Source organism: Pelodiscus sinensis, chromosome 7, assembly GCF_052426305.1.
Source record: "Pelodiscus sinensis isolate ZL-2025 chromosome 7, ASM5242630v1, whole genome shotgun sequence".
Taxonomy (NCBI): domain Eukaryota; kingdom Metazoa; phylum Chordata; order Testudines; family Trionychidae; genus Pelodiscus; species Pelodiscus sinensis.
In genome coordinates, this window is record NC_143058.1 from 11,814,331 (window position 1) to 11,838,059 (window position 23,729).

Genomic DNA, 23,729 nt, shown 5'->3' on the forward strand with positions numbered 1-23,729 from the left:
CCTCTTTAGAAAAGCTGGAATTTGACTCTAGTAAAAATATTCACTTATTAAATTTGTTCCCTGGGAACAAATTTGCTCCTGATAGTGAAAACTGCTGCTAATATTAATCTTCATGGTGAATGATTAAGTAAGAAATACTGCAAAAATGTCTTAAGAAGAAGAGTGAGGCTCTGGGGTTTATTAGCCTTTTGATTTACAATTAACATTAACACAAGTTACGTATCTGTGCCCACCAAGCAAATAGCTAGAGCTCTCTCTTTTAATACGGCAACAGCATTCAGATTGATTCTCTTTCCACCAAAAGGGAATGATGTGCCATAGCAACCCAGCTGTCAAGATCTGGAAACTGTTATCAAGGCTAATTTTTTAAATAAGTTTGGACCATATATGGTATCATGGTCACCAACTCTAACATGGTTGCATCCACATTCAGGAGTAAGAGAGCTAAATATGAATATTTTATTAACAGGTGGCAGAAAAAACATACAATATTTAAGCTAAGAGAGAGGAAAATAGGTACTAAATATTACCTTCTCTGTTCCACAGATGGTGTGATGGCATAGGATGTTTCATTAAAATGTTGTAAAACACTCTGCCAAGATAGCAAAAATACATATAGGACCTAGGCCAGAAGACATCCAAAGGTTTAGAATCCAGATAAAATATTCCACTATGTGATTGTTTATCTCAATTTATGGAAGAACCAATGAGATCTCTCAGCCTTACCAAACACAGATATCCACTTTTGCTCAGTAAGACCTGGGTCCCTTTTTTTGGTTCTTGGAAGCGAGATTGGTATTTTTATGTGATTTTTCCTTTAGATTTGGAGGTATTGCTGGTGTTTCTTAATGGCTTTAAAATCAAATGTTATAATTTGACCTTCCCTAACGTTGTCAATTTAGCAGCCCAGTTGGCAGCCTCATCAGAAAGGCAAAGTAAATGCCATCTCATCTCTTCATTAAATGTGGACCACATAGGTCAGGGTTGACCAGCAAACAAGAGAGGTTGTGTGGAGAAACTCAGCTCCAACTACCCATGCTCCATCTCTTCTGTGGAGGAATTTAAAACAGGAGGCTCCAGGCATGTCAAATCCAAACTTTTCATTAGCACTAAAGGTCTATTCTAATTTTCTTCTTTAAACATCATATTCCTTGCATCAGCTGCTTGCCTTTGTATTCATATCTCAATTTAAATATTGCTGCCATGATGTCCCAGAAACTTCTGAAAGACTAGTATTGCCCCGAAAATTAGTTATACATTTTGCTGCTAGTTTCATTCAAATTGGAGCTGTTTAACATCTTTATTGGTTGGAAATACTGTTTATACCATATATGATGACTTAAAAGTGAAAAACAGGGCCATTGTGGAGATGTGGACATTGGAAGTAGCCTAGTCAAATCAGCATGCTTGAAACCAAAAAGTAAGGATGGCCCTGTGGTTACAGCACCAGACTGACTCTCAGGAAATACAGATTTAAGTGTCAGCTCTTGCATAGACTACACATGTGACTTTGGGCACATCACTTAAACTCTCTGTGCTTCATTTCCCTGTCTGTAAAATAAGGATGATAATAATACTTCCTTACATATACTTTTTGTCTTGTTTATTTAGATAAGAAGTTTTTCCAGGTAGGGACTGTCTTTCTCTCTGTTCAGCATCTAATACAGTGGATCCCTGGTCTTAGATGGGAGTTAAGGGCATTACAGCAATCTGAGTACTTATAATCAAAGATTTTTATGAAGTAATCAATTACTAGAATAAAATGATTCACCAACAAAGATCCTAATCTAAGTAAATGGGAATCAGTTCAAGTCCCTGAATACAGTGCAACCAACTTCTGAAACCAACTCCCTAAACATTGTTCTAAGCTTTCTGCTGAAAACATTTCAATGCATGTTGCCCAATGGCTAGAAAATACCAAATGAGTTATTTCATTCATGCAGTTATGATGTTTAATAAATTAATTTTCCAAGGCAAATTTAACAGTGGGTGAAAACAGTGATTAATCATTGAAGTTTAAAAACACACTAGACAAAGTTTGCCTATTCTCATTAGATTTTGAAAACTGCTGAAATATTAATGATTTTACAGTTATTAACATACCTTGAGGCTTTAAGCTTTTCCACAGCTCTTGCAACATCCTTCTCCTCAAAACATTCCAGGAACAAGCTTTGTCTAGCAGCTCATTTGGCTGAATGATAAAATAAAATAAAATAAAAATATCCATGCAGTTAACATGTCTTGCTTTTAATATTAGCATGTGAGTCTTTGTCTCTTCTCTAAAGTGGGACATGTTAAACAGATGAATGGTATAGAAATGGCAAATCATGCTGTTTTATTTATCCTGTCACCTAATGTAGGAATAAGGGGGCTTCAGATGAAACAGGGAAATTGCAAGGTAACATATTTAGAATAGAAGTAAGGAGATACACCACACATAATTAACCTGTGGAACTCTCTGCCACAATATATTATGAAGGTCAAAACCTTAGTGGAATTCAAATAAGGATTAACCATTTATATGGCTAATAAGAACATCCTTAATAGATAGTATAAAAATGTATAGAAGAAATAGACTTTCATTATATAGGACCAGCCCCTGACTGGCTAGGAACATTGTGAAAAGGACTGAAAACTAGCTAATGGGCAACAAAATAAGAAGATTGAAATAAGTGGAGTGCAGCAGAATTCATAATTCAATCCAGTGTTACTTAATATTTCCATTTATAATCTGTAAAGGAAGTAAATAAGTAGTTCAATTTTAAGATCATCTCTATTTTTGCAACTCCTTCAAATTGAGTATCAGCTGAGGTGTGATGCAAAGTGATGGGTAAAAAGCAACAAAACAAGATTCAGCTAGAAAAATGCAAACTAAATGCAAGCTTGCCAAAGCTTTGATGTCTCACTAAATGCTGACAAACACATTGCTGGAAACCAGTCAGGCTCACCTGTTTGTTACCATTGTTAAAATAGCTATTACGTTTATAAGAATGTGTTTAGTGTTTGGATTTCATGAAATGCTCATGAGTTGCTGCATACATCAATCTCACATCTGTATTCCATGTTATAAAGGTAATATTTAAGTGTTTGCTTTGAAACTATAAATGTATTTGCTATGAAATGGGAAAGTCCCCTTAGTCAGGAGAAAAACATTATTAAGTGTGAAATACTAGTTTACCACAAGACAGGTCATCTCCTGCCCTGCCAAAAGAAAACCCAGAGGTACCACCAGATAGGCCATTGTGGAACATCACTGGATAAAAAAAACTTTGTCGATTACTCCCCACCCCCCACACACAAAGAGGTAATGAGCAAAACCCCTTGTCCTGTCACAGTTTGAACTCTGGACGAAGGAAGTAAAAATCCCTGACTAGAAGGAACTGTATCACTATGCTGCTTGGAATTTGGAGAAGGCAATATTTCTAAGAAGGAATCCCCAAGCTGTTTACCTTGGGTTAGCCCGAAAGGGCATATAGAGCTTGCCTGTTACAGCAGTGTCTATTACCTTTTGAAACCTAAGACTGTAGTTCATTTGTATGTCTGAAAACACCTGATTTAACTTGTAAATAACCTACTTCTAATTAATGCATCTTTACTTAGGGTTTTTTTCAGGATTGGCTAGAAGCATTGTCTTTGGTAAGAGATCTAAGGTACAATTGGTTTGGTATAAGTGGCTGTTATTTGGGGACTGGGAGTAACCTGAATATTGTGATTTTTGAGGTAAGGGACATCTGCCACAAAGGCAAGCTTGCCTGGGTGACAAGACAGACTGGAATGCCAAAGGCATAAGGTGTTTCACACTTGATACTTGGTTGATGTGTTGTTTAGATTTCACAACAAAGTTGGGATTTGTGCTCTGGTTTGTAACAGTCTGCCCTGAAGTTGGCACTTATGTTCATGAGCCACTCCAGACAGCCTAATAAATACATTAAAAGTAAAATCACTTGAAATATAAATATTCAGTAGGAAGAATCTTAAGTAATGAAGGTAAAGCAGACCAACAGTAGAAGTGGACTGCATAATGGATTCTGACTATGCAATGTGATATGATAGCAAAAAAAGACTAGCTCAATTTTTGGGCTGTTTACATAGAAGCATAACATCACAGAATAGAGAAGCAGTAGTCCTTGCTGGGACTGTGGAGTGGCTGCATCTGGAATACTGTGTTCAGTTCTAGGCACCTCATTAACCACAAAGATACTGACATTTTGGAGGCAGATCAGAGAATGCTCAAAGGGATAGCAGAACTGACATGAAAGGAAAGAGTAAGACCTGTTTGTGCAATAGCTTTGCTAAATGATGACTAATGGCACATTCTAACCATAAATAATAAGTATTATTGCACACTTAAATAATAGTCACTGGGACAGCAGAAGGAAGAGGAATTTTCAGAAGTGCTTAACATTGGCCTAACTGTGCCCCCTAATGACATAGAGGACAATTTTACTATAGATTTCAATGGGAGTGGAGTTAAGCTAATGAGGAATAGGTATTTTAGGGGTGTCTTTCCTAAGAATCAATAGGGGCACAGAAGGAGTAAGGTACTAATCAAGTGAATAAGCATGTCAGAATGTGGTCCTTATCAAATACACCTGTGGGTCTATAAGGCAATTGAAATTTGCCAATAAGAGCAGAACTAGATTGAAATTGTTGACAAATGTGGTAATTATAAACCTATATCAAAATATTATTTATGTTGCTGGTCCTATTTGTAGTAGGAATGGTTGAGTACTTAGTTAGCAAAATGAGGAAAATAGATTCTAGCAAAAAGCTAATATTCATTAAAGTTTGCTTGTATTTTATTGATTTGTTTTATTGGGTGAGATTTTTGCTATATTTTGTTTAATTCTGTTTAGATTTTAATTAATTTAAAAACCCCATCACTAATGAATTTAACGAAAAATGTTACTGTTTACATAGCTTTCAGTTTGGTAATCTATCTTTCATGACTAGAGATGAACTTTGAAGTGTGTAATGCTAACTATATTGTCTATTCCTATGTAGTCATTTGTTGTGGGGTTTTCATTTGTTTTGTTGTTTTTATTGTTATTGGTAAGGTATGTCTGCTATGTAACCTCAGGCATGTAGATGTATGCATTGTCTCAATTCCTCTTTGTGTGTGTAATATATTCATGCTCTAGCATTAATATTATATATGTATATATTATTAGCATACTGATAAGGGTAATTTAATGTAACAAGGCTTTTTTTTTAAAAAAAAAACACTACTGACTGTTGCAAGGTATGTTGGAGATTATGTGGTTTTTTTTTTAAGTGCTTAGTTAACTGCTTGTCTAGTTTGTATTCTCTCATAGCTCATGGGTAAATGAGTGGCATCTGCAAATTTGTATCAATCCTTAACTTGTTTTAAAGAGAATTCAAGACTACTGAGGAAGTGCTTTTCCCCCATCCCTTTACTGGGCATGGTGTAAAATTAAGCTGATTTATTTTAAGCTATGTACAAAGCTTGACCTGTTTATTTCCAAAGAGTTGAGTTTGACTAGCAAAGAGTATTTGCAAGTTTAGCTAAATAATCATAAAAACAAATGTGGAAAAACTAATCTCTGTACAGAGAAAGCAATTAATCAGATGTAAATGTTAAACAGCAACATTCTGTAGGAGATTTTCCATAAAGTATATAGAGAAAGCTCATGTTACCATATCTTTACCTGTAAATCTTACTTTTATAGGAATCTCTTAGATACAAGTCTGATTTCATGCTGAAAAAGGAGAGCCTAATCAGCTATCCTGTCTGTCTCAAATATAGATATTAATCTTATTCTCTCTTTCCCCTCTTAGACTGTGAAGGATTCCCTCCCAGATCTAGTTTAAAGGTGCTTGTTTCTTTGGTGGAGGGATCCTTGTTATCTAACAGGAGACATTGTCCTAGCCCTTTCCTAGCCTACACTTCCTCCAACCTTTAACTAAAACGGGGAAGGTGGGAGTTGTTCACTACTTCAGAACAACTTATATCAAAACTCCATTTCTTGTTCTAGTTCATGCATGACTACTGCTGACTCCAATCTTGCTTAGAAGAGTCTCTCAAGACTTGTTCTGTCCATTCCCATCTCCTTAAGAGTGGCAATGGAATGGCTTCACTGCACTTGGGCTTGCATTACTGCAACATCCATCCCCACACAAGAATCCTTACCTTGAAGCTGGTGAGGATGGGATGGGTTGAATTGAATTGGTTGCCCCTAGAAGCAGTACAGGCTACATCTGGAGTTAGTTTGACTCATCAGCTGCTAAAACCACCACAATGGAACTAGGAAGGCAGAGAGCTTCTATGGGTCCCCAGGCAAGGAGTGGGTGTGGCAGAAGGGGGAAGCTCTGTGCTCTTGGAAGGGTTGGGACCTTCAACAGAAGGGGTGGAGCAACCACCCCTGAACACCACCAGGAGTGTGGCGCACCCCCATCCCCACCCATCAGACCTATAGAGACTACATAACACTCTGGCAGTGATCTAAAGGGCCCAGACCATTGCCACTGCTGTAGTACCCAATGGCATTCCTCCCACCCCCTAATCAGCAGACCTGAATGCAGCTCAGATGGTATTTCACAGATTGGCTGCTCTCACTCAAATGAGGCTAGTCAAGAAGAGCTGACTAACACTTAAGATGCAGACAGACCTAACACAAAGTAGACTTAGATGCCCTTTCTCAGTCTCCTCCTCGTCCATGTCCACAACAGACATAACTTCTTATTGTGGTATGCTTGGAGATGGGTCTCAATGCAGAGCTGGAAACAACATGATGTTCCTTGTGCAAGGCAATACTCACAGTAATTTGTTCTAAATATGAAATACCAACACAACTTCTTCAAAGAGGATTCTTATTTTATAGTCTCTTCAGTTGGCTGATGGCTGTTGGAAGCTAGATAACTCAAATTGTTCCTATGTGAGAGACTAATGCTTTCTGCTCTCTTCTCCCCCTTCCCCCCTTTTCCTCCACTGCTCCAGGTTTCTGGAGTTATCCTCCTGTGCATAGGAGTCTCTGCCCAGACGAAACTTCATGATACTTTCATGGTGGTGAATGATGCCTCAAGTGGTGTCCCTGTGATTATCACCATTGTTGGTGGTGTAATCATCTCCGTCTCTGCGTTTGGTGCAATTGCTATCCTGAAATCCAATCATATGATGATCAAAGTGGTAAACTTTCTCTAGCTTGATATCTTGTATATGTGAGCTTTTGAGTTTAAATTTCAGAGGTTAAGTAATAGGGTGGAAGCAGGAACTAGTGCCAGGTTTATATACAAGCTCAGTAAGCTACACAATAGGGCCTCAGATTATGAGGAGCCTCTAAATTAAAAAAAAACAAAAACAACTAGTTCTAATTGCATCCTTGCCTATGTACCAGTATATATGAAAATATAAAACTTCTATTATTTCTATTTTCATTGTCCTGTCAGTTAGAACAATATACATTTTTGGTAATGCAGTAGGGTCTCTTAAACTTGACAATTTAGGGCATCAGCATGTCTGTCTTCAGCCCTGGCTGGAGTTATGTTGAGGATGGCTTGCTGAACCTGACATACTTGTATCATTATTAAAAGGCAGGTGTGTACAATGCAGAAACAACTGATGTTGGTTTATAAATCTCTGTAAGGTAAGGCTGTACTATAGGGAGAAATGAAACAAAAGCTTTTATCTCAAATGTAACATTTTGGGAACTGACTTGCTCGTGCTTATGAGTGTGAAAGAGCTAATTATTGGAGAACAAACGTGTATATTGATCATTCCAACTGCAGGGCTACCCAGATTCCAAATTTTTTTTATATATAACTAATACAGTACTCCAATCTCTGAGCTGAATACAATTACTTCAGCGGGATGGGGTCATGACAAAAAGCTAGATTATAAAGGGCTGTAGCCAAACATTTTGAATGTGAGCACTTAAATTAGAGTGCTCAGTCATTTTCTGGCACTACATTGAAAAATTATTTTGAAAATTGTGGAGCATGTGAAACTCCTATTGACTTCAGTGAGATCTGTGTCTACTTGGCAGTTAACTCCCAAATCCATATTTAGGCAAAGCTTCTCTACTGGAGTTAATTGTCTTATGGGGGAGACTTTTTTTTCCCGCATGCACTAAGTGTTGATTCAGATGCTGCAGGAATATCTTTTGTCGCTGTTTTTTTTTTTTCAACTTGCCATTGAAAACATTTTGCAGTTCTGACATTCAAAACAATAGACCAACACATATGGTGTCTGCACAGATATTGATATTGCCCATTGATTTGAAGGGTTTTTCTTAAATCCTGTTGTGCACAATAGGGATGTTAGATAGCTGGTAATAGAATAGTCAACTAACTGTATAAATTCTTAGTGGTTAGTCAGCTATTCTATAGTGCCCAGCTGATTTCTCCCCTCCCTCCCTCCCCCGGCTCCACATTGTGCTGTCCCTTTGAAGTGCCACGCCAGTGCCTTAAAGGGGCAGCACTGCATGGAGCTCGGGGTCAGCTGAGGACTCCAGCTGATCCCAGGCTCCTGCGGTGCTGCCCCTTTGAAATGCCACCACAGTATTTCAAAGGGGCAGCACACGCAATCAATTGTGCAATTAAATGTGATTAATTTTTTTAATTGCTTGACAGCCCTAAAATAAACCACCTTGTATTGGGAAGAACATGTCAAATGTCACTACTGAATGGCACATGTAATAATTGTTGCATGTAAACTTCCTCTTGAACAGGGTGTCTTAAGTACTGAGCTCTGTAAACACTGGATGACCTGGCCAGCAAATATAGGCTCTCCTTGTAGGAGGAAAGCTGCAGAGAGTTATTGTGGGTACAGGCTCTAAACACTCAAACTTCATTTTAAGCTGAAGAAATTAGTGGCTTTTTTTTCCTCTTTAAGGAGCATTCTTTGGGAAAAGTGGCTTGGAAATAGTCCCCTGGACGCAACATCAGACAATGGCTACTAGATACCTGTGGCTATTTTTTTTTAAAGCTATGTTCTAAATATCTGACCACTCCAATGGATAATCAGTTTGGCTAACTGCAAAGGGGACTTTGGAATTAAGTAGGAAACAGAGCCCCTCCTAATGGGGATATTTGTAAGGCAGGAAGGAAAGGGAGAGGTTGTAACATTCACATGCATAAAGCCACAAAAATCAAGCCTAGACTCTTAAAACTCCTTCAAAAATACTTGGTATTTTAGATGCTATCTGTTATATATGGCAAATTATGCTGTAGTGTAAGTGTTACCAGACGTAATCAGCCATAAGAGAGTGTAGGAACGCATTAATTATGATTTAATTGTCATTATCTGACAATGTGTAGGGGAACAACCAAAATCTTCAGTGACTTGTTGGAATAACTAAGCAAAAAACTAAAAATTTGCAAAACCATAATGATCCAGATATTTAATACATGTACTGCTTGTGCTAGTATGTCTTAACCTGAGTGTGATCAACCTTAATTCTCCTGACTGAAGAAACTTACCTCCTTACGCTTTATTAATACAACTGCTTCTTATGCCAATCTCTTAAGCAACACTTTTGCCAACACCTTTGAGACCATTTCCTAGTCCCTGCAAAAGCTTGATTCTTCCAGGGCCTCCTGAATTAGATCTAGTTCTATCCCCACTTCAGATGGGTAAACTTGTTGCTTTTCTGTCTCCGTGCCATAACAGGAACCTAAGTATGAGAGTTGATTAAGAGAGAATAACAAGATTCATGAAGCAGCCCAGGACACAAGCCTGATGAAAGAGAAAAATAACACTTCATGCTGTTGTCTGTATCTGCATGGTAGGGTCTCTTGGAAGATGGGGGTAAATCCCAACTGCAGTCTAAATTTGGTTGCAACAGCCTTCTTGTAGAACCATGTAAAATGATACTTTCTGTTCCCATTCAAGTTAATTCTGGTCACTTCTGAATTAGGATAGCACTAACATCTTCTGAAATTTCATCTGTGCTTTAATGACACGTAGCTATCCTTGTCTTACAATGGCTGCATATCAGTATGGTAGATTAAGTGATATAGGGACAAATATTAAGGCTTTTATTCAAGCAAATGTCTCTCACCTTCAGAATCACTTCAGAATCAAAAGGATGTTATACAATAGATCAGGATGTGAGTTAAAGTTGCCATGAAACCATAGAAATGCAAGTCTGGAAGAGACCTTGAGGTCATTTAGTCCACTATTATTTCCATCTCTGTACTTTTTCCCCCAAGGCAGGACCAAGTGTACCCAGACAATCCCTGACAGATGTTTGCCAAATCTGTTATGACAAATCTTCTATGATGGGAATTCCACAACTCCCCTTGGAAACTGAAAGGCTTTTTCTAATGTATAAGGTAAATCTCTCTTGCCACAGATTATGCCGATTGCTATTTATCCTACTTCTTCAGTGGACATGGAGAACAACTGAACACAATTCTTTAAAGGTGCATCTATACAGCAGGGCTTAGCTCAGTTTGCATAGCTTCTTACGAGTTATGTCAATTGCATAGCTTAAGTCAAAACAGCTTATTTCGAAATTGGGAGTATCTACACAGCACTTGTTTTGAAATAGAACACTCTTCCTCCAACTTCCCTTACTCATACAATGAGGGTTACAGGAGTAGGAGTAAAGTCCTCCAGCTTGACAGTATTTCGACATTATTTCGAAATAACTGCATGCTGTGTAGATGTACCCTCAGATGTCTTCACATGTGTTAAGGGCTGATAAAGGGCCATACTTAGTCATCTTTTCTCAAGACAAAACAATGCCCAGTTTTATTTAGCCTTTCCTCAGATCAGGTTTTCAAAACCTTTAATCATTTTTGGTGATTTCCAATTTGTTCACATCTTGCTTAAATTGTGGGGCCCAAAACTAGACGCAGTACTCAAGTTGAGGCCTTACCAATGCCGAGTTCAAAACAATAACCTCCAATATCTTACATAAGATGACACTCCTGTCACAATAGCCCAGAATACTAGCCTTTTTTGCAATTGCATATCAATTGTTCAGTTGTATTTTGTGATTCACTATAACTCCCAGATTCTTTTCTGAGATAGTCATGCCTAGCTAGTTATCCCGCACTTTGTAGCTGTGCAGTCATTGTTTTTTGTCTCCCCTATCCCCCACCCCAAGGGTAGTACTTCACACTTGACTATATATTGAATTTTTCCTTCTGTTGATTTTCAGGTTGATTCTCAAAATTGCCAAGGTCACTTTGAAATCCTCCAAAGAGCTTGCCACTGCCTCCTCAGACTTCATGTCATCTGCAAATCTTCAGCATAGTCACTAATGAAAATATTAAACAGTACTGGACCAGAATGGGACTCCAACTGATTTAGTCTGCCAGGCAGCCATTGATAATTACTGCGTGGTGGTGTGTGGTGTGGTTTTTTTTTGTTTGTTTTTGTTTTTTTTAAAGCCAGTTGCACTCTCACCTTTTATAGTCATTTCATTTGGGCCATATTTCCATAGTTTTCTTCCGAGTGTCATGTGAGATTGGGTCAAAAGCTTTATAAAAAATCCAGATGATGCACATCTATAGCTTTCTCCTATCGATTAGTCAGTAACCCTGTAAAAGAAGGAAATTTAGGCTACTTTGGCATGATTTGTTTTTGAAAAAGCATTGTTGGCTCTTCCTCTACAATTCTATTATTCTCTAGGTGCTTGCAAATTTATTTGTTTAATAATATGTTTCATACCTGAAAAGATACTGGAAGTTAAGATACTAGAATATAATTTCTCTCTGTTCCTCATTTTAAAGATAGGTACTATACTTCTTGAGTCCTTTACAGACCTCACCCATTGAAAAAATGTATGGAGATATGTTATGTGAACTAATGATGTTTGGATTAATCTAAAACAAGTGCACTATCTCTATGCATTATGAGAAGATGAATGTGACCTGAAATTACTGTTGTTAGTTCACAGGCATGCTGCTGATTATCTTCTTGATTGAAATCATAGTTGGCATCTCTGCCTATGCTTACAGAGGGAAGGTAGGTGTGAGGAAATAAAGAATGGATAATGCTAATAAATGCCACACTTTCTTAATGTCAGAGGTTTAAAGGACAGGGTCCTTTCCAGGAACCCTTGCTGCCATCACAGATCTCTTTGCTTAAAGTATGTTTATAGTTTAAAAGTTCTTCTATAAATGTAATACTAATTGTTCAACAAAACTCTAAGACTAGATTGCTGAGTCGAATGACAGGGTACTGGTTAGCACAGAATTATACTCCATAGAGCAATGGTATACTAGTCTACTTTTGGAATTAAACTATCTTTTACTAGAAATCCATGAAATCACAGCTGCAATTCAGGATCTTAGGTTGAATTTTTTATTGCAGCAGATGGACTGCCAACTGAGCAATTTGTTCAACTAGTGATCAAGCAACAGCTTACAGAGCCACAAGTCTCTTAGGGTATGTCTAAACTACATGGTTCCGTTGACGGAACCATGTAGATTTGTTTGTTCGGCAAAGGGAAATGAAGCCGTGATTTAAATAATCATGGCTTCATTTAAATTTAAATGGCTGCCGTGCTGAGCCGACAAACAGCTGATTAGCTGTTTGTCAGCTCTGCGCGCTAGTCTGGACACTCCCCTGCCGACATGAAAGCCCTTTATCGACCTCCCCAGTAAACCTCATCCTACGAGGCATAACGGGGAGGTCGATAAAGGGCTTTCAGGTCAGCGTGGGAGCGTCCAGACTAGTGCGTTGAGCCAACAAACAGCTAATCAGCTGTTTGTCGGCTCAGCGCGGCAGCCATTTAAATTTAAATGAAGCCACGATTATTTAAATCGCGGCTTCATTTCCCTTTGCCGATCAACCTAATCTACATGGCTCCATTGATGGAGCCATGTAGTTTACACACACCCTTAGAGTACAATGACAAGCTCAATTATCAACCAGAGTGTCAATCTTATTCAAAGCTTTACTGAACTAGTAGCCACCATTGCTACCAGGGAAGTAGGGACTCAAAATATTAGCATGATAACTTGTAGGATGACTCAATAGGTTTCTCTGACAAAGCTTCATAGTTAAAATGGGTCTGAAAATCTAGATGGGTAGGTGGAAGCATGCTAAACTGTCAGTGATTGGTATTAGTATAGGTTGCAGGTGGGAGAAGGAAGATGAGTAGACCTAGAACCACAATCCTTGGTCCATTGGAAACCATAAAACAGGATGGAGAAAAACCTCTCTAAACACTAGTACTAAGGTAACCAAACTCCACACCATGTAGTTGGTACTCTATCAGGTACAGAAGAAGGTAGATAAGCAAATGCAAAGGCATGGAAATAGAAGTATACAAAGCAATAATTCTATATTGTCTGAATTCCAATTCTTCCCTAATGCTCAGCTAGGTTTTCCTTGTGTGTGGAAGAGGGTGGATGTGAGGGTGAGCTTAAAATCTGATCTCCAGTATTATCCATAACTCTAGGGAATGCCAGTTCTAAGGATAACCTGAAACTAATGGTAAATACCTTAGATTGCATCTTCTGCCAAGAAAAATATCTTCAGAATTGCAAGTCCAAAATCACCACTGCCAATTTCCAAATGCAAAATACAATCTGGGAAGAGGCAGTATGAACAAATATGTGTTTTGGCTGTATTACTTCAGCAGTCAAGTAGCCAGAATTCATTATGGGCTTGAGCAAAACCAGAAGCCTTAAAAGGAACAATGCTCCCATGTCTAAATATGGCTGGAAATGTTTTTAACTGCATAAGCCACATAATATTGACTGTAACACTGATGGTCATTTCTCCTCCAGTTTCAGCATTGTCCTTCTAGTTAAGGAAATGACAATGCTCAATAGCATCTGTGAACCAGAGCACAAAGGGGTCCAATCAACCAATTACTTCTGGGAAGGGGATGCAAAGAGACTAGTCCACAGCAGGTCTCCTTTCTTGCAGAATCTGAACTGCTATGCCATTAGGGCTACATAATGGTCTGTGCTGTGACTAATGTCTCATGTAGAGCAATTGCAAGCATTTAGGGGAATGTGTGTGTATACAAATATAGAAAATGGAGAAACTTAAGTTCTTTTGACTTGGCACTTGCACTTAAATAGGCGTAATGCTGCAGAGACAGGGATGTCTGGCTAATAGTTCAGTTTAATGTCTGGTCTTGAAATTTTGAATGTGAAAAGTTCAAAATGTAAATAATGGGTTTGGTGCAAGGTCTCCGAGGCTACTGAAGGTAACCCGAAATAGCTATTCCACGTATTTTGAGCGCACCCGTTATTTCAAAATAACAGGCTTGCTATCCTGATGTTCCTGTAAACCTCATTCCAGGAAGAGTAAGAGATGTTTTGGAATAGCGATTTACTTCAAAATAAGTGCTGTGTAGACAGCACCAAATTTCAAAATAAGCTATTTTGAAATTAACTCAAAATAAGCTACTCAGTTTGCATAGCTCAAATTGCATAGCTTATTTCCAGCTACGGATGCAGGGTAGACACACCCCATAGTGAATTTCAAATATCACTTATTCTTTATACCCCCTTTAGCTAATGTTGCCATTTTAGTGGTGAAAACACATTACCAGAAATGATACTGTATATGGATCCAGTACCTCCATGATTCTCTGGAGGAGAAGGCAGGAACTTGTCCACAGTTACATAGCTTCCGTATGCATATAAAATAAATCCTACTTTACTTACAGCTGCATGACAACCTGTTGAAGAGCTTCCTGAAGTCTCTTGACAAATATAACAGAGATTCCCACGTAACCAAAGGAGTGGACAATTTACAAGAGAATGTAAGTAATCTCTCCTATGCTACAATGAATAGAGGCATTCACTAAAGCTCTTTGTATTGCAGTCCTTTGAGGACAAATTAAAAATAAAAACTCCAGTCATCTGAAGAAGTGGGCTGTGCCCACGAAAGCTCATGATACCATCCACATGTTTTGTTAGTCTATAAAGTGCTACCAGACCATTTGTTGTTTAAGTTTAAAAATAGTCTGTCACTTAGGGTGTGGAAAATCTCATTCTGAAGCTAAACCCCAAGAACTTGCTCTCCTTAACCCCCTTGTTCTGCTTTTATCTCTTTGCTTTGGTTAGTCTGTTAATGAAATTTAAGTATAGAATCTTCTGCTCAAACTTGGAAGTGATCCTAGTTGTCTAGTTCAGCTTCTTGGGGATGGTAGAACCACACTAGAAATATGTAACCAAGTTGTAGTAAAAAAAGAGGTAGGATAGTTCTTTTCCCACAGAAGATCACCAAACAAGATGAACTGAATAACCAAAACGATGTTTTGAAAGATGCCCTTCATATATGGCATATGTCTTCAAAAAAAATCCAACTAAAGACTTGTAGGCTAGTGACACTGTTAACCTTGCTTCTTCTAGAAGGGTTAGAAAACAAGTCATGGCTTGAGGTTTAACAAACCTAATTAACATCTTTAAACTAATAGCATGTGAAATCTTTGCTTCATGTTAGGAAGAATCTGAACACTCATGTAGCTACTGGGGATTATTTGACAATCCACAGGGATGTCTAAATGAAGATCTAGTCAAAAGAAACCTGATGAAATTTGTAAGATTGTTTTGCAACAAACAATTCAACTAGGTCAAAAAAGAGCATTCTACAAAGCTAAAAAATCAAAGGGGAGGCAAATGATGGCTTCTGACATACTCTCTAAGGCTGTCTAGACTGCAGCACTTTTCTGGGATAAAGGCAATGCCACGTCCAAAGAATGCATCTGCTTTTTCAGAAAAATTTCCGAAAAAGCAGACGCGTTCTTTTTCCATCCCTGTAAACCTCGTTTTACGAGGAAGAAGAGATGGCTTGAAAGAGCAGGTTTTTTCCAAAATTTGGTGCCGTGTAGACATGCCAAATTTAGGAAAAACCTCTTTTGAAAAGAACCACAATTTGTGTATCTTTTTCTGACTCTTCTTGTAGTATAGAAGTAGCCTGAATCTCATGACCGGGTCAGGACTGTCGGAGTTAAAACTGGCAGTCTTAGTGGGAAGATTACATGGACTGGTTGGAAAACAATTTGGCATCCCATGACTGCTGCTATTTTATTTTGAACAGGTTTGAAAATCTTCCTAAGAGAGCTCTGCCTTTGGTGGAGGGTGCACAAAATAAAATAAAATAAATCACTATAGCAGGGTTTTTGGGGTGTTTTTTTGTTACTTAAAATACCATGATTTCACTATTTTTTAAACTTTTGATCATTCCAGTTCCAGTGCTGTGGTGCTCAGAACTATACTGACTGGTTCAATACTACATTTGGATCTCTCAGTTCAGCTGTTCCAAATAGCTGCTGCAAGATAATAACGATAAGTTGTGGAATGAATCTAAGCACCGATGCTGCTAACATTAACCAACAGGTATCTTAATTACTCCTAAGCTCTAGCAACCAATTCTCTTACTAGGCAACATGGGATACCAGCCTGTCAGAGAGCTCCTGTAGCCTTTGTTGAGGAGACTTTAAGAGACTAAAAGTATGGCCTACTGCCTCAGTCTAGAATGTAACTGTCTGTTTCGTTGGAATAGGTAAGCATTCCTATACATCAAACCTCTGTAAGGTATCTGTATACTCTCATCACTGTCTCTCTTATTAATATAGTTATATTTCCTTCACTTCTGTTAAGCAGGGAATAGCCATCATCACCATTTGACAGAGTTGGAAGGGAAGAGAGTCTAGAGTTGCCAGATGTCTGGTGTTTTCTTTCCTGGAATACCCAGTCAAAAAGGGATCCTGGAGATGCCATTTAGTACTGCTGACTGAGATGTTAAGTCTGGTTGGCAAGCTCCCTACCTGCCTCCACAGGGCTCCTGAGAGCAGTGACATTGGCCAGGAACCACAGCCAATGGGAGCTGCGTGAGGGTGGAGGGAGGCATCAAAAAGCCACCTGGCCATCCCTATGCCTAGTAGCTGAGGGACATGTTGCCACTTCTGGGGAGATGCCCAAGGTAAGCATCGTCCCAGCTCTGAGGCCACTCCAGCATGCTGAATTCCTAATTTCTGGCCCCATCTTTGGCCTTGACCCCTTCTTGCACCAGCTTGGTGAGAATAAATGAATATGGGAGAGAGCAAACAACAAAAGAGGGTGAATTGGAGCAGAGCCTCTGAGAAGGAGTGGGATGGGGGGGATGAGGAGGGGTAAATATGTTTGTTTTTTTGCAATTAGAAAGTTAACACCCTAGGAGAGACTGGGCATAGAGCAAGTGACTTGCCCAAGACCACACAAAGGCAGGGGCCTGGGAATTGAACTCAGGTTACCTAAGTCCTAGGCTAGTACCCTAACCATGGAATAGTCCTTCTCTTCCTTAAAGGGAAAGGTTCAGAAATATATATCCCTGGCTGAAAGTGCAGTAGGTGAGCTTGTCTAAAGCAATGCAATGCTTATTCTCTTAGTACCAAACTACTATATATTTCAGAGAGTTTGTCCATCTGTTCAAGAACTTCTCCTAAATAGTAAGAGCTAGGACCACTAAACTTGGTATACAGCTTTCTCTAATCATAAAGTAAAGCAAGATAAAGGTTTGGTTGTGCCAGGACAAGGGATATATCTTGAATAGGACTGAGTCTTATAGAATCACCGGGCATGCCCTCCTCCATCTGGTTCTGCCCAGTCCCTGAGCCTCCCCCTCCATTCTGCAGATGCTCTCCTCAGGTTCATATGAGTAGTTGCTGGTGCTGTTCCCCTTCATTGCTGAAAGGGAGTGAGAAGAAAGTACACAAACTTAATTGCATTAAGGATCTGAGCAATGCCAGGTAAATGTTCTAGTATAATGATAAAAACAGAATAAAACTTAGTTAGGCTTTCTGTCCCTATTAAGTTTGGACAGAATTGCTTAACCCAAAACCTCTAATAAGGTTACTTATCAGTAAAATGACTGATGCTTGTTTGCCTCCTTCATTCAGACTTTTATATAGGGGAGATGTAATATTTTACTTCACAACTAAACTGACATCAAAATTCCTAAAGAAAGGCAATTGCTCTTCAAAAATAGCGTATACCAAAGAAATTTTTCACTTCAAATATATATCTAATTTTTCAGAACTAGTCTATATCTAGTGGCTGAAATAATGTATGGAGAAAACAGCTGCTTCAAATTGCATCATGCTTACGAGAACAATCAATAAAAACATTTTTGTGCAGTGGGTTTGGAAAGCTTTGCTGGATTGCAATGGCATTCTGGCTTCGATAATGCTTGAATATGAGTGACCCAGTTATCATTAAAGTTATCCTTAGCTGAGCCAGTTGGATCTTTCCTTATTGGGCATCACCTTGTCTCCTACTATCATATTGAGTAAGCAACTATAAACTGCATGGCTGTGTCTACATTGGCACCCTTTTCCGGAAAAGGGATGCTAATGAGACCAGTCGGAATTGCAAATGCCGCGGGGGATTTAAGTATCCCCCGCGGCATTTGCATGAACATGGCTGCCGCTTTTTTCCGGCTCAGGGCTTTGCCGGAGAAAAGCGCCAGTCTAGACGGGATCTTTCGGAAAATAAAGCCTTTTCCGGAAGATCCCTTATTCCTGATTTTAAGAGGAATAAGGGATCTTCCGGAAAAGGCTTTATTTTCCGAAAGATCCCGTCTAGACTGGCGCTTTTCTCCGGCAAAGCCCTGAGCCGGAAAAAAGCGGCAGCCATGTTCATGCAAATGCCGCGGGGGATATTTAAATCCCCCGCGGCATTTGCAATTCCGACTGGTCTCATTAGCATCCCTTTTCCGGAAAAGGGTGCCAATGTAGACACAGCCCATGATGGAAGGATATGCATTTTATGGGAACAACTGTTTTCAATAGAAGTGGGAGAAAAGACAGTTAACTGGTGTTCTTCGAGATGTCCATTCAATGTAGGTGTGTGTAGTCACCTTGTGCACCGGTGCTGGAAGATTTTCCTTCAGTAGTAGCTGGCTGCAGTGCCCCCTGGAGTGGCATACACCTGCCATACTATATAGGGCACAACTGGGCCCCCTTTCAGTTCCTTTTTGCTGGAAACTCAGACAGAAGGGAAGGAGGGTGGGATGTTGAGTGGACATTAGTAACCCATCTTGAAGTGTGAAACCAGGTAACTCTCTCTTTCTTTGTGACTGCTCATGTCTAGTCAATGTAGGTGACTGAGCAATATCTGTGAAGGTGGGTAGGAGTTTAAGGACATGTGGAAAGCAACATGGCTCTGTCAAACCCTAGTCTCCTGCATGACGGTGTTATGGGTGGTGAATGTATGTACTGAAGACCACATCGCAGCCTTGCAGCTGCCTAGGATTGGGATATGGGCCAGAAACGAGCTTGAACCCTGGTAGGGAGTGCTCTCACCAATAGTACACCTGACAGTTTGTAGCATGTCTTGATGCAGGACGCAATCCATGCGGAAATCCTTTCCAAGGATTCCGGGAGACCCCAATACGTTCAGTGTAGGCTACAAACAGTTGGGAGGACTTAGGGAAAGTCTTTGTCTGATTCAGATAGAAAGGAAGTACCCTTCTGATGTCCAATGTGTGAAGACTCCTTTCCTCACTGGTCTTCAGATAAATGGCTGGAAGTAAGATATATAGGCCCATGTGGAAGGTGGAAACAACTTTGGGTAGGAAGGCCAGAGGTGGTCTAATCTGCACCTTACCCTTGAAAAAGACCATATATGGGGGGGGGAGGATGTGGGTTGGACACCATTCTGGCTGATGTAATTGCCACTAAAAAGGCAACCTCAGTGCAGCAGAGAAAAAGGGAGCAGGAGGCCATCAGTTAAAAGGGAGGTCCATGTGCAGTATGCGTCAATGATCCTGCAATAGTAGATCTGTGTGGATTGACAGAGGTCAAGCCTGCTACACTAAGAGTGCTGTACCGGTGTTGGTGCAATGAGTATTACCTGTGCTGTATGTTGCCTGAGCTTCTGCAGGACTTTGCTAATCAAGGGGAATGGCAGGAACATATACAGAAGCCCTTCTGTCCAAGGAAGAAGGAAAGCATCTGGGAGGGAATCTTCCTCCAGACCTAACCTGATACTTCATGCTATGTCTGTTCGCAAATAAATCCACTTGGAGAAAACCTCCACACTTGGAAGAGAGCAGAGGCCAATTCCAGAGAAGAGCCTACTCATGATGAGATGAGAACTGCCTGCTCAAGCAGTCTACAATGGCATTTTTGGCCCCCAGGAGGTGACAAGCCTCTAAAGAGATGTGACCAATGCAGAAGTTCCGGAGACGTATTGCCTGTTGGCAGAGGGCTGGTGATATAGAACAGTCTAGCCATGTTGTTGGAGGACCTGGACTACTCTGCTGAACAGGTGAGGAAGAAACTCCTCGCATGCCCTTCATACGGCTCTGAGCTCTTTGATGTTGCCACTATGCAGCAGCTTATATCCTGTGCTGTTTGGAACACTTCTAGGTTGGAGGGGGACTGGGATACCCAGGAAAGGTAGCAAGGAATGAGGATTTTTCTCCTCCACCTGCGCTGATACCTTGTCCAGCACTCTGCCCTTGCTGTGGTCCGCTGATTATTTGTTTGGATTTCTCTTTGAGCCAGGTGACTTCTCCTTGTTCGCCTCCTTGGTCTTCTTTGCTGGCACATCTGAAGATACCCTGCACCAGTTTGTTGACTAAGTACTCAGGACAGTAGTACTTGGCACAGAGTCTGAGTATTGGTGTCGGGGAGCCAAGGCAGACTCCATAAGTAGTGCCTTGAGATGGATAACTCTGTTCTTTATAGCTGTAGGTCAGAAGGACCTGTAGACTTAGCACTTCTTGCTGTTGTGGGATTCGCCAGACAATGAAGGCAGTTGCCATGTGGGTCATTAACTGGCATAGGTCTGTGGCAGTTATCCTGGTTCCCAGCCTTCAAACCATGTGTTATGGCCTATCCTCAGGCTGTGTCCTTGCAAGGGACTAATTATCTACAAAGTTATAACAGCTAACGCAGGAAGGAGGGGACTTTTAACAAGTCAGTAGGAGGGAATTAAGAGTAGATAGGCTGGAGCAACAGTTCCAAGCACAGTCACTGGTGGCAAGGCTGGAGCAACAGTTCCAAGCACAGTCACTGGTGGCAAGAAGGAACTCAAGGAGAAGAGGGTCTGGTGGCAACCTATATAGCACAGCATGTGTATGCCACTTCAGGGGGCACTGGAGCCAGTCCGCTTCAGATAGTGCTAAGGGAAAATCTTCTGGAACTGGTGCATGTGGCAAACTGCCCCTGTCTAGTCAACATAGGTGACTATCCTTTGAAGAAAAAACAGTCTTTCCGAAACCCCCTATCCGTCTCCCTTAAACAACATAATTATCACTCTGATCTTTTTCTTTTTTCTCTCCTTACCACTCTCCACCCACTAGCTTTTGAATCTCATGTTTCTTTCCTATCTAGGCCATAATCATCTTACATACTACATGGCATGAACAATAATTAAATTCTTAGCCATAATAATTGCATATTTGAAATTGCAGCCTTATTAATTAGTTTGATCTTGTTTCTTGCAAGCCCTTTGTTGTTTGATAAGTCTTTAGCAAAACTTGATCAGCTACAATTCAACAAAGTTTAGATTATTTATGAACTCTCTCTCATGAATGATACAATTTGACTGCACATTATATATATGCAGTCCACTTTCTACTCTATTAGATTCCAAGAGGTGGTAACTGGCAAATATTCTATTGTTTTCTTAGGGATGCATTCCAAAGCTGAAGAAGTGGGCTGAAGAACACATTGTTTTTGTTGGAGGGGTTGGTTTAAGTGTTGGATTTGTGCAGGTAAACATTGATTGTGTATTTCCTGTTTTGTGTTCAAACTCCAGGTGGTGGTCCTTATGCAAATAAAATACAAAAAGCACAGGGCTCAATATCCAAAATACAGAGGTGGCATACACTAAAATGACTTAAATTTAGCATGTAAATTACTGGATAGCAAATGCTTTAATGCTATGAAAGACCCAAGTCTCTTTAAAATTGGTTCACTTCACCCTGCCTTTGTGTTGACTAAGCTATAGCCTGAGAGAACATTAGTCATGTTTTGACTATCATGTCAAGGGCAGCAGTGCACTAAACAGTATGTTAAATCTGCACAAATGCTCTAAGCATCAGTGCAGTGACAGAAAAGGGTTATTAGCTCAGGTAGTGAATCCTGTCAGCTCTAAGAAGGGGTCTCCCTCCTAACAACTGATCAATGAAAATGTAGTTGTAAACTTTTAAACACTAGCAATGTCAAGCTTAATTTCTTATCTCTACTTTTTTCTCCCCTTCCAGTTATTTGGGATCTTATATAGCTACATGCTACTAAGAATACTTAAGGAAGATTATGTGAACTTGTGAGCCTTCAAAATGATTGCACTCTGATGTATGAATTTTGAATCTATTTGTTTTTGATCTTACTATGCTTAAAAGGATGTTGCGTACATTTAAAAATAAACAAGTAAAAATCACCTATCTTCATGAGATGTTCTGGATATGTTAGGGTATGTCTACACTACAAAGTTAGTTCGAACTAACAGACATTAGTTCGAACTAACTTTCATAGGCGCTACACTAGTGCTCCGTTAGTTCGAATTTAAATCGAACTAACGGAGCGCTTAGTTCGAACTAGGTAATTCTCATTCCACGAGGATTAAGCCTAGTTCGAACTTACTAGTTCGAATTGAGGGATGTGTAGCCCCTTAATTCGAACTAGCGGGAGGCTAGCCCTCCCCAGGTTTCCCTGGTGGACACTCTGGCCAACACCAGGGAAACTCTATTGCCCCCCTCCCGGCCCCGGACCCCTTAAAGGGGCACGGACTGGCTACGGTGTCCATGCCAGGTGCAAGCCTGCCAGCACCCAGCCAGCAGACCCTGCACCTGGCACGGATCAAGCCACCCACCCGATGCCCCCCAGCCCTCCCCCTCTTCCTGGGACCAGGCTGGCGGCTCCCGGGAGCTTGCCTGGGACCACAAGAGGCGCGCACCCGCCTGGGCTAGTGCGGACATCGTGGACCTCATCCACGATCTCTGCACTAGGCACAGGAAAGTGGCTGGCTAGGGCAGGAGAGCTGCCAGCCTGGCCACCCAGGAGCACGTGTGCAAGAGAATCAAGGGGGTTCACTGAGACCCCCGACCCTGAGCCCTGAGCTTACAATGGCCGTCCTGGGTCAGACCAAAGGTCCATCTAGCCCAGTAGCCTGTCTGTCGACAGCGGCCAACCCTAGGGACCCTGGAGGGGATGGACCGAAGACAGTGACCAAGCCATTTGTCTCATGCCATCCCTCTGCAGCCTTCCACAAACCTTGGGCAGGGACACCACTCCTGCCCCCTGGCTAATACCACTCCATGGACCCAACCCCCATCCACTTTATCTCACTTCCCTTTAAACTCTGTTCTAGTTGTAGCCTTCACAGCCTCCTGCAGCAAGGAGTTCCACAGGTTGACTCTTTGCTTTGTGAAGAACAACTTTCTGTTATTAGTTTGAAGCCTGCTGCCCATTCCTTTTCTTTGGTGTCCTCTAGTCCTTCTTTACGGGAACTAATGAAGAACTTTTCTTTTTGCACCCTCTCCACCCCACTCCTGCTTTGAGACCTCTATCCTGTCCCCCCTCCATCTCCTCTTTTCTAAGCTGAGAAGTCCCAGTCTCTTTAGCCTCTCTTCATATGGGACCTGTTCCCAACCCCTGATCATTTTAGTTGCCCTCCCCTCTCCCAGCCTCTCTTCCCCTCTCCCACCTCCTTTTCCCAGTCTCCCCCAGTTTTGTTTAATAAAGACAGATTCCAATTGAACACAATTGTCCTTTATTTTGTACATCAAGAAGAGGGGCTAGGGAAGGGTAAGTGGAAGGAGGTGAGGGAGGAATGGGGCACGAGCCCCCGATGGGGAGGAC

At 40.6% G+C, this 23,729-nt stretch overlaps 1 protein-coding gene across 1 annotated transcript; it reads left to right on the plus strand.

The window, feature by feature from the left end:
* The first annotated feature begins 4,682 nt into the window (after positions 1 to 4,682).
* On the plus strand, positions 4,683 to 22,268 carry LOC102451867 (CD63 antigen-like). The gene is made up of 7 exons (XM_006137732.3): positions 4,683 to 4,819; positions 6,959 to 7,147; positions 11,861 to 11,935; positions 14,601 to 14,696; positions 16,126 to 16,275; positions 21,557 to 21,640; positions 22,133 to 22,268. The coding sequence occupies exons 1-7, from the start codon at positions 4,694 to 4,696 to the stop codon at positions 22,196 to 22,198; spliced, it is 786 nt and encodes a 261-aa protein (XP_006137794.3). The 5' UTR covers positions 4,683 to 4,693; the 3' UTR covers positions 22,199 to 22,268.
* Positions 22,269 to 23,729: the final 1,461 nt, after the last annotated feature.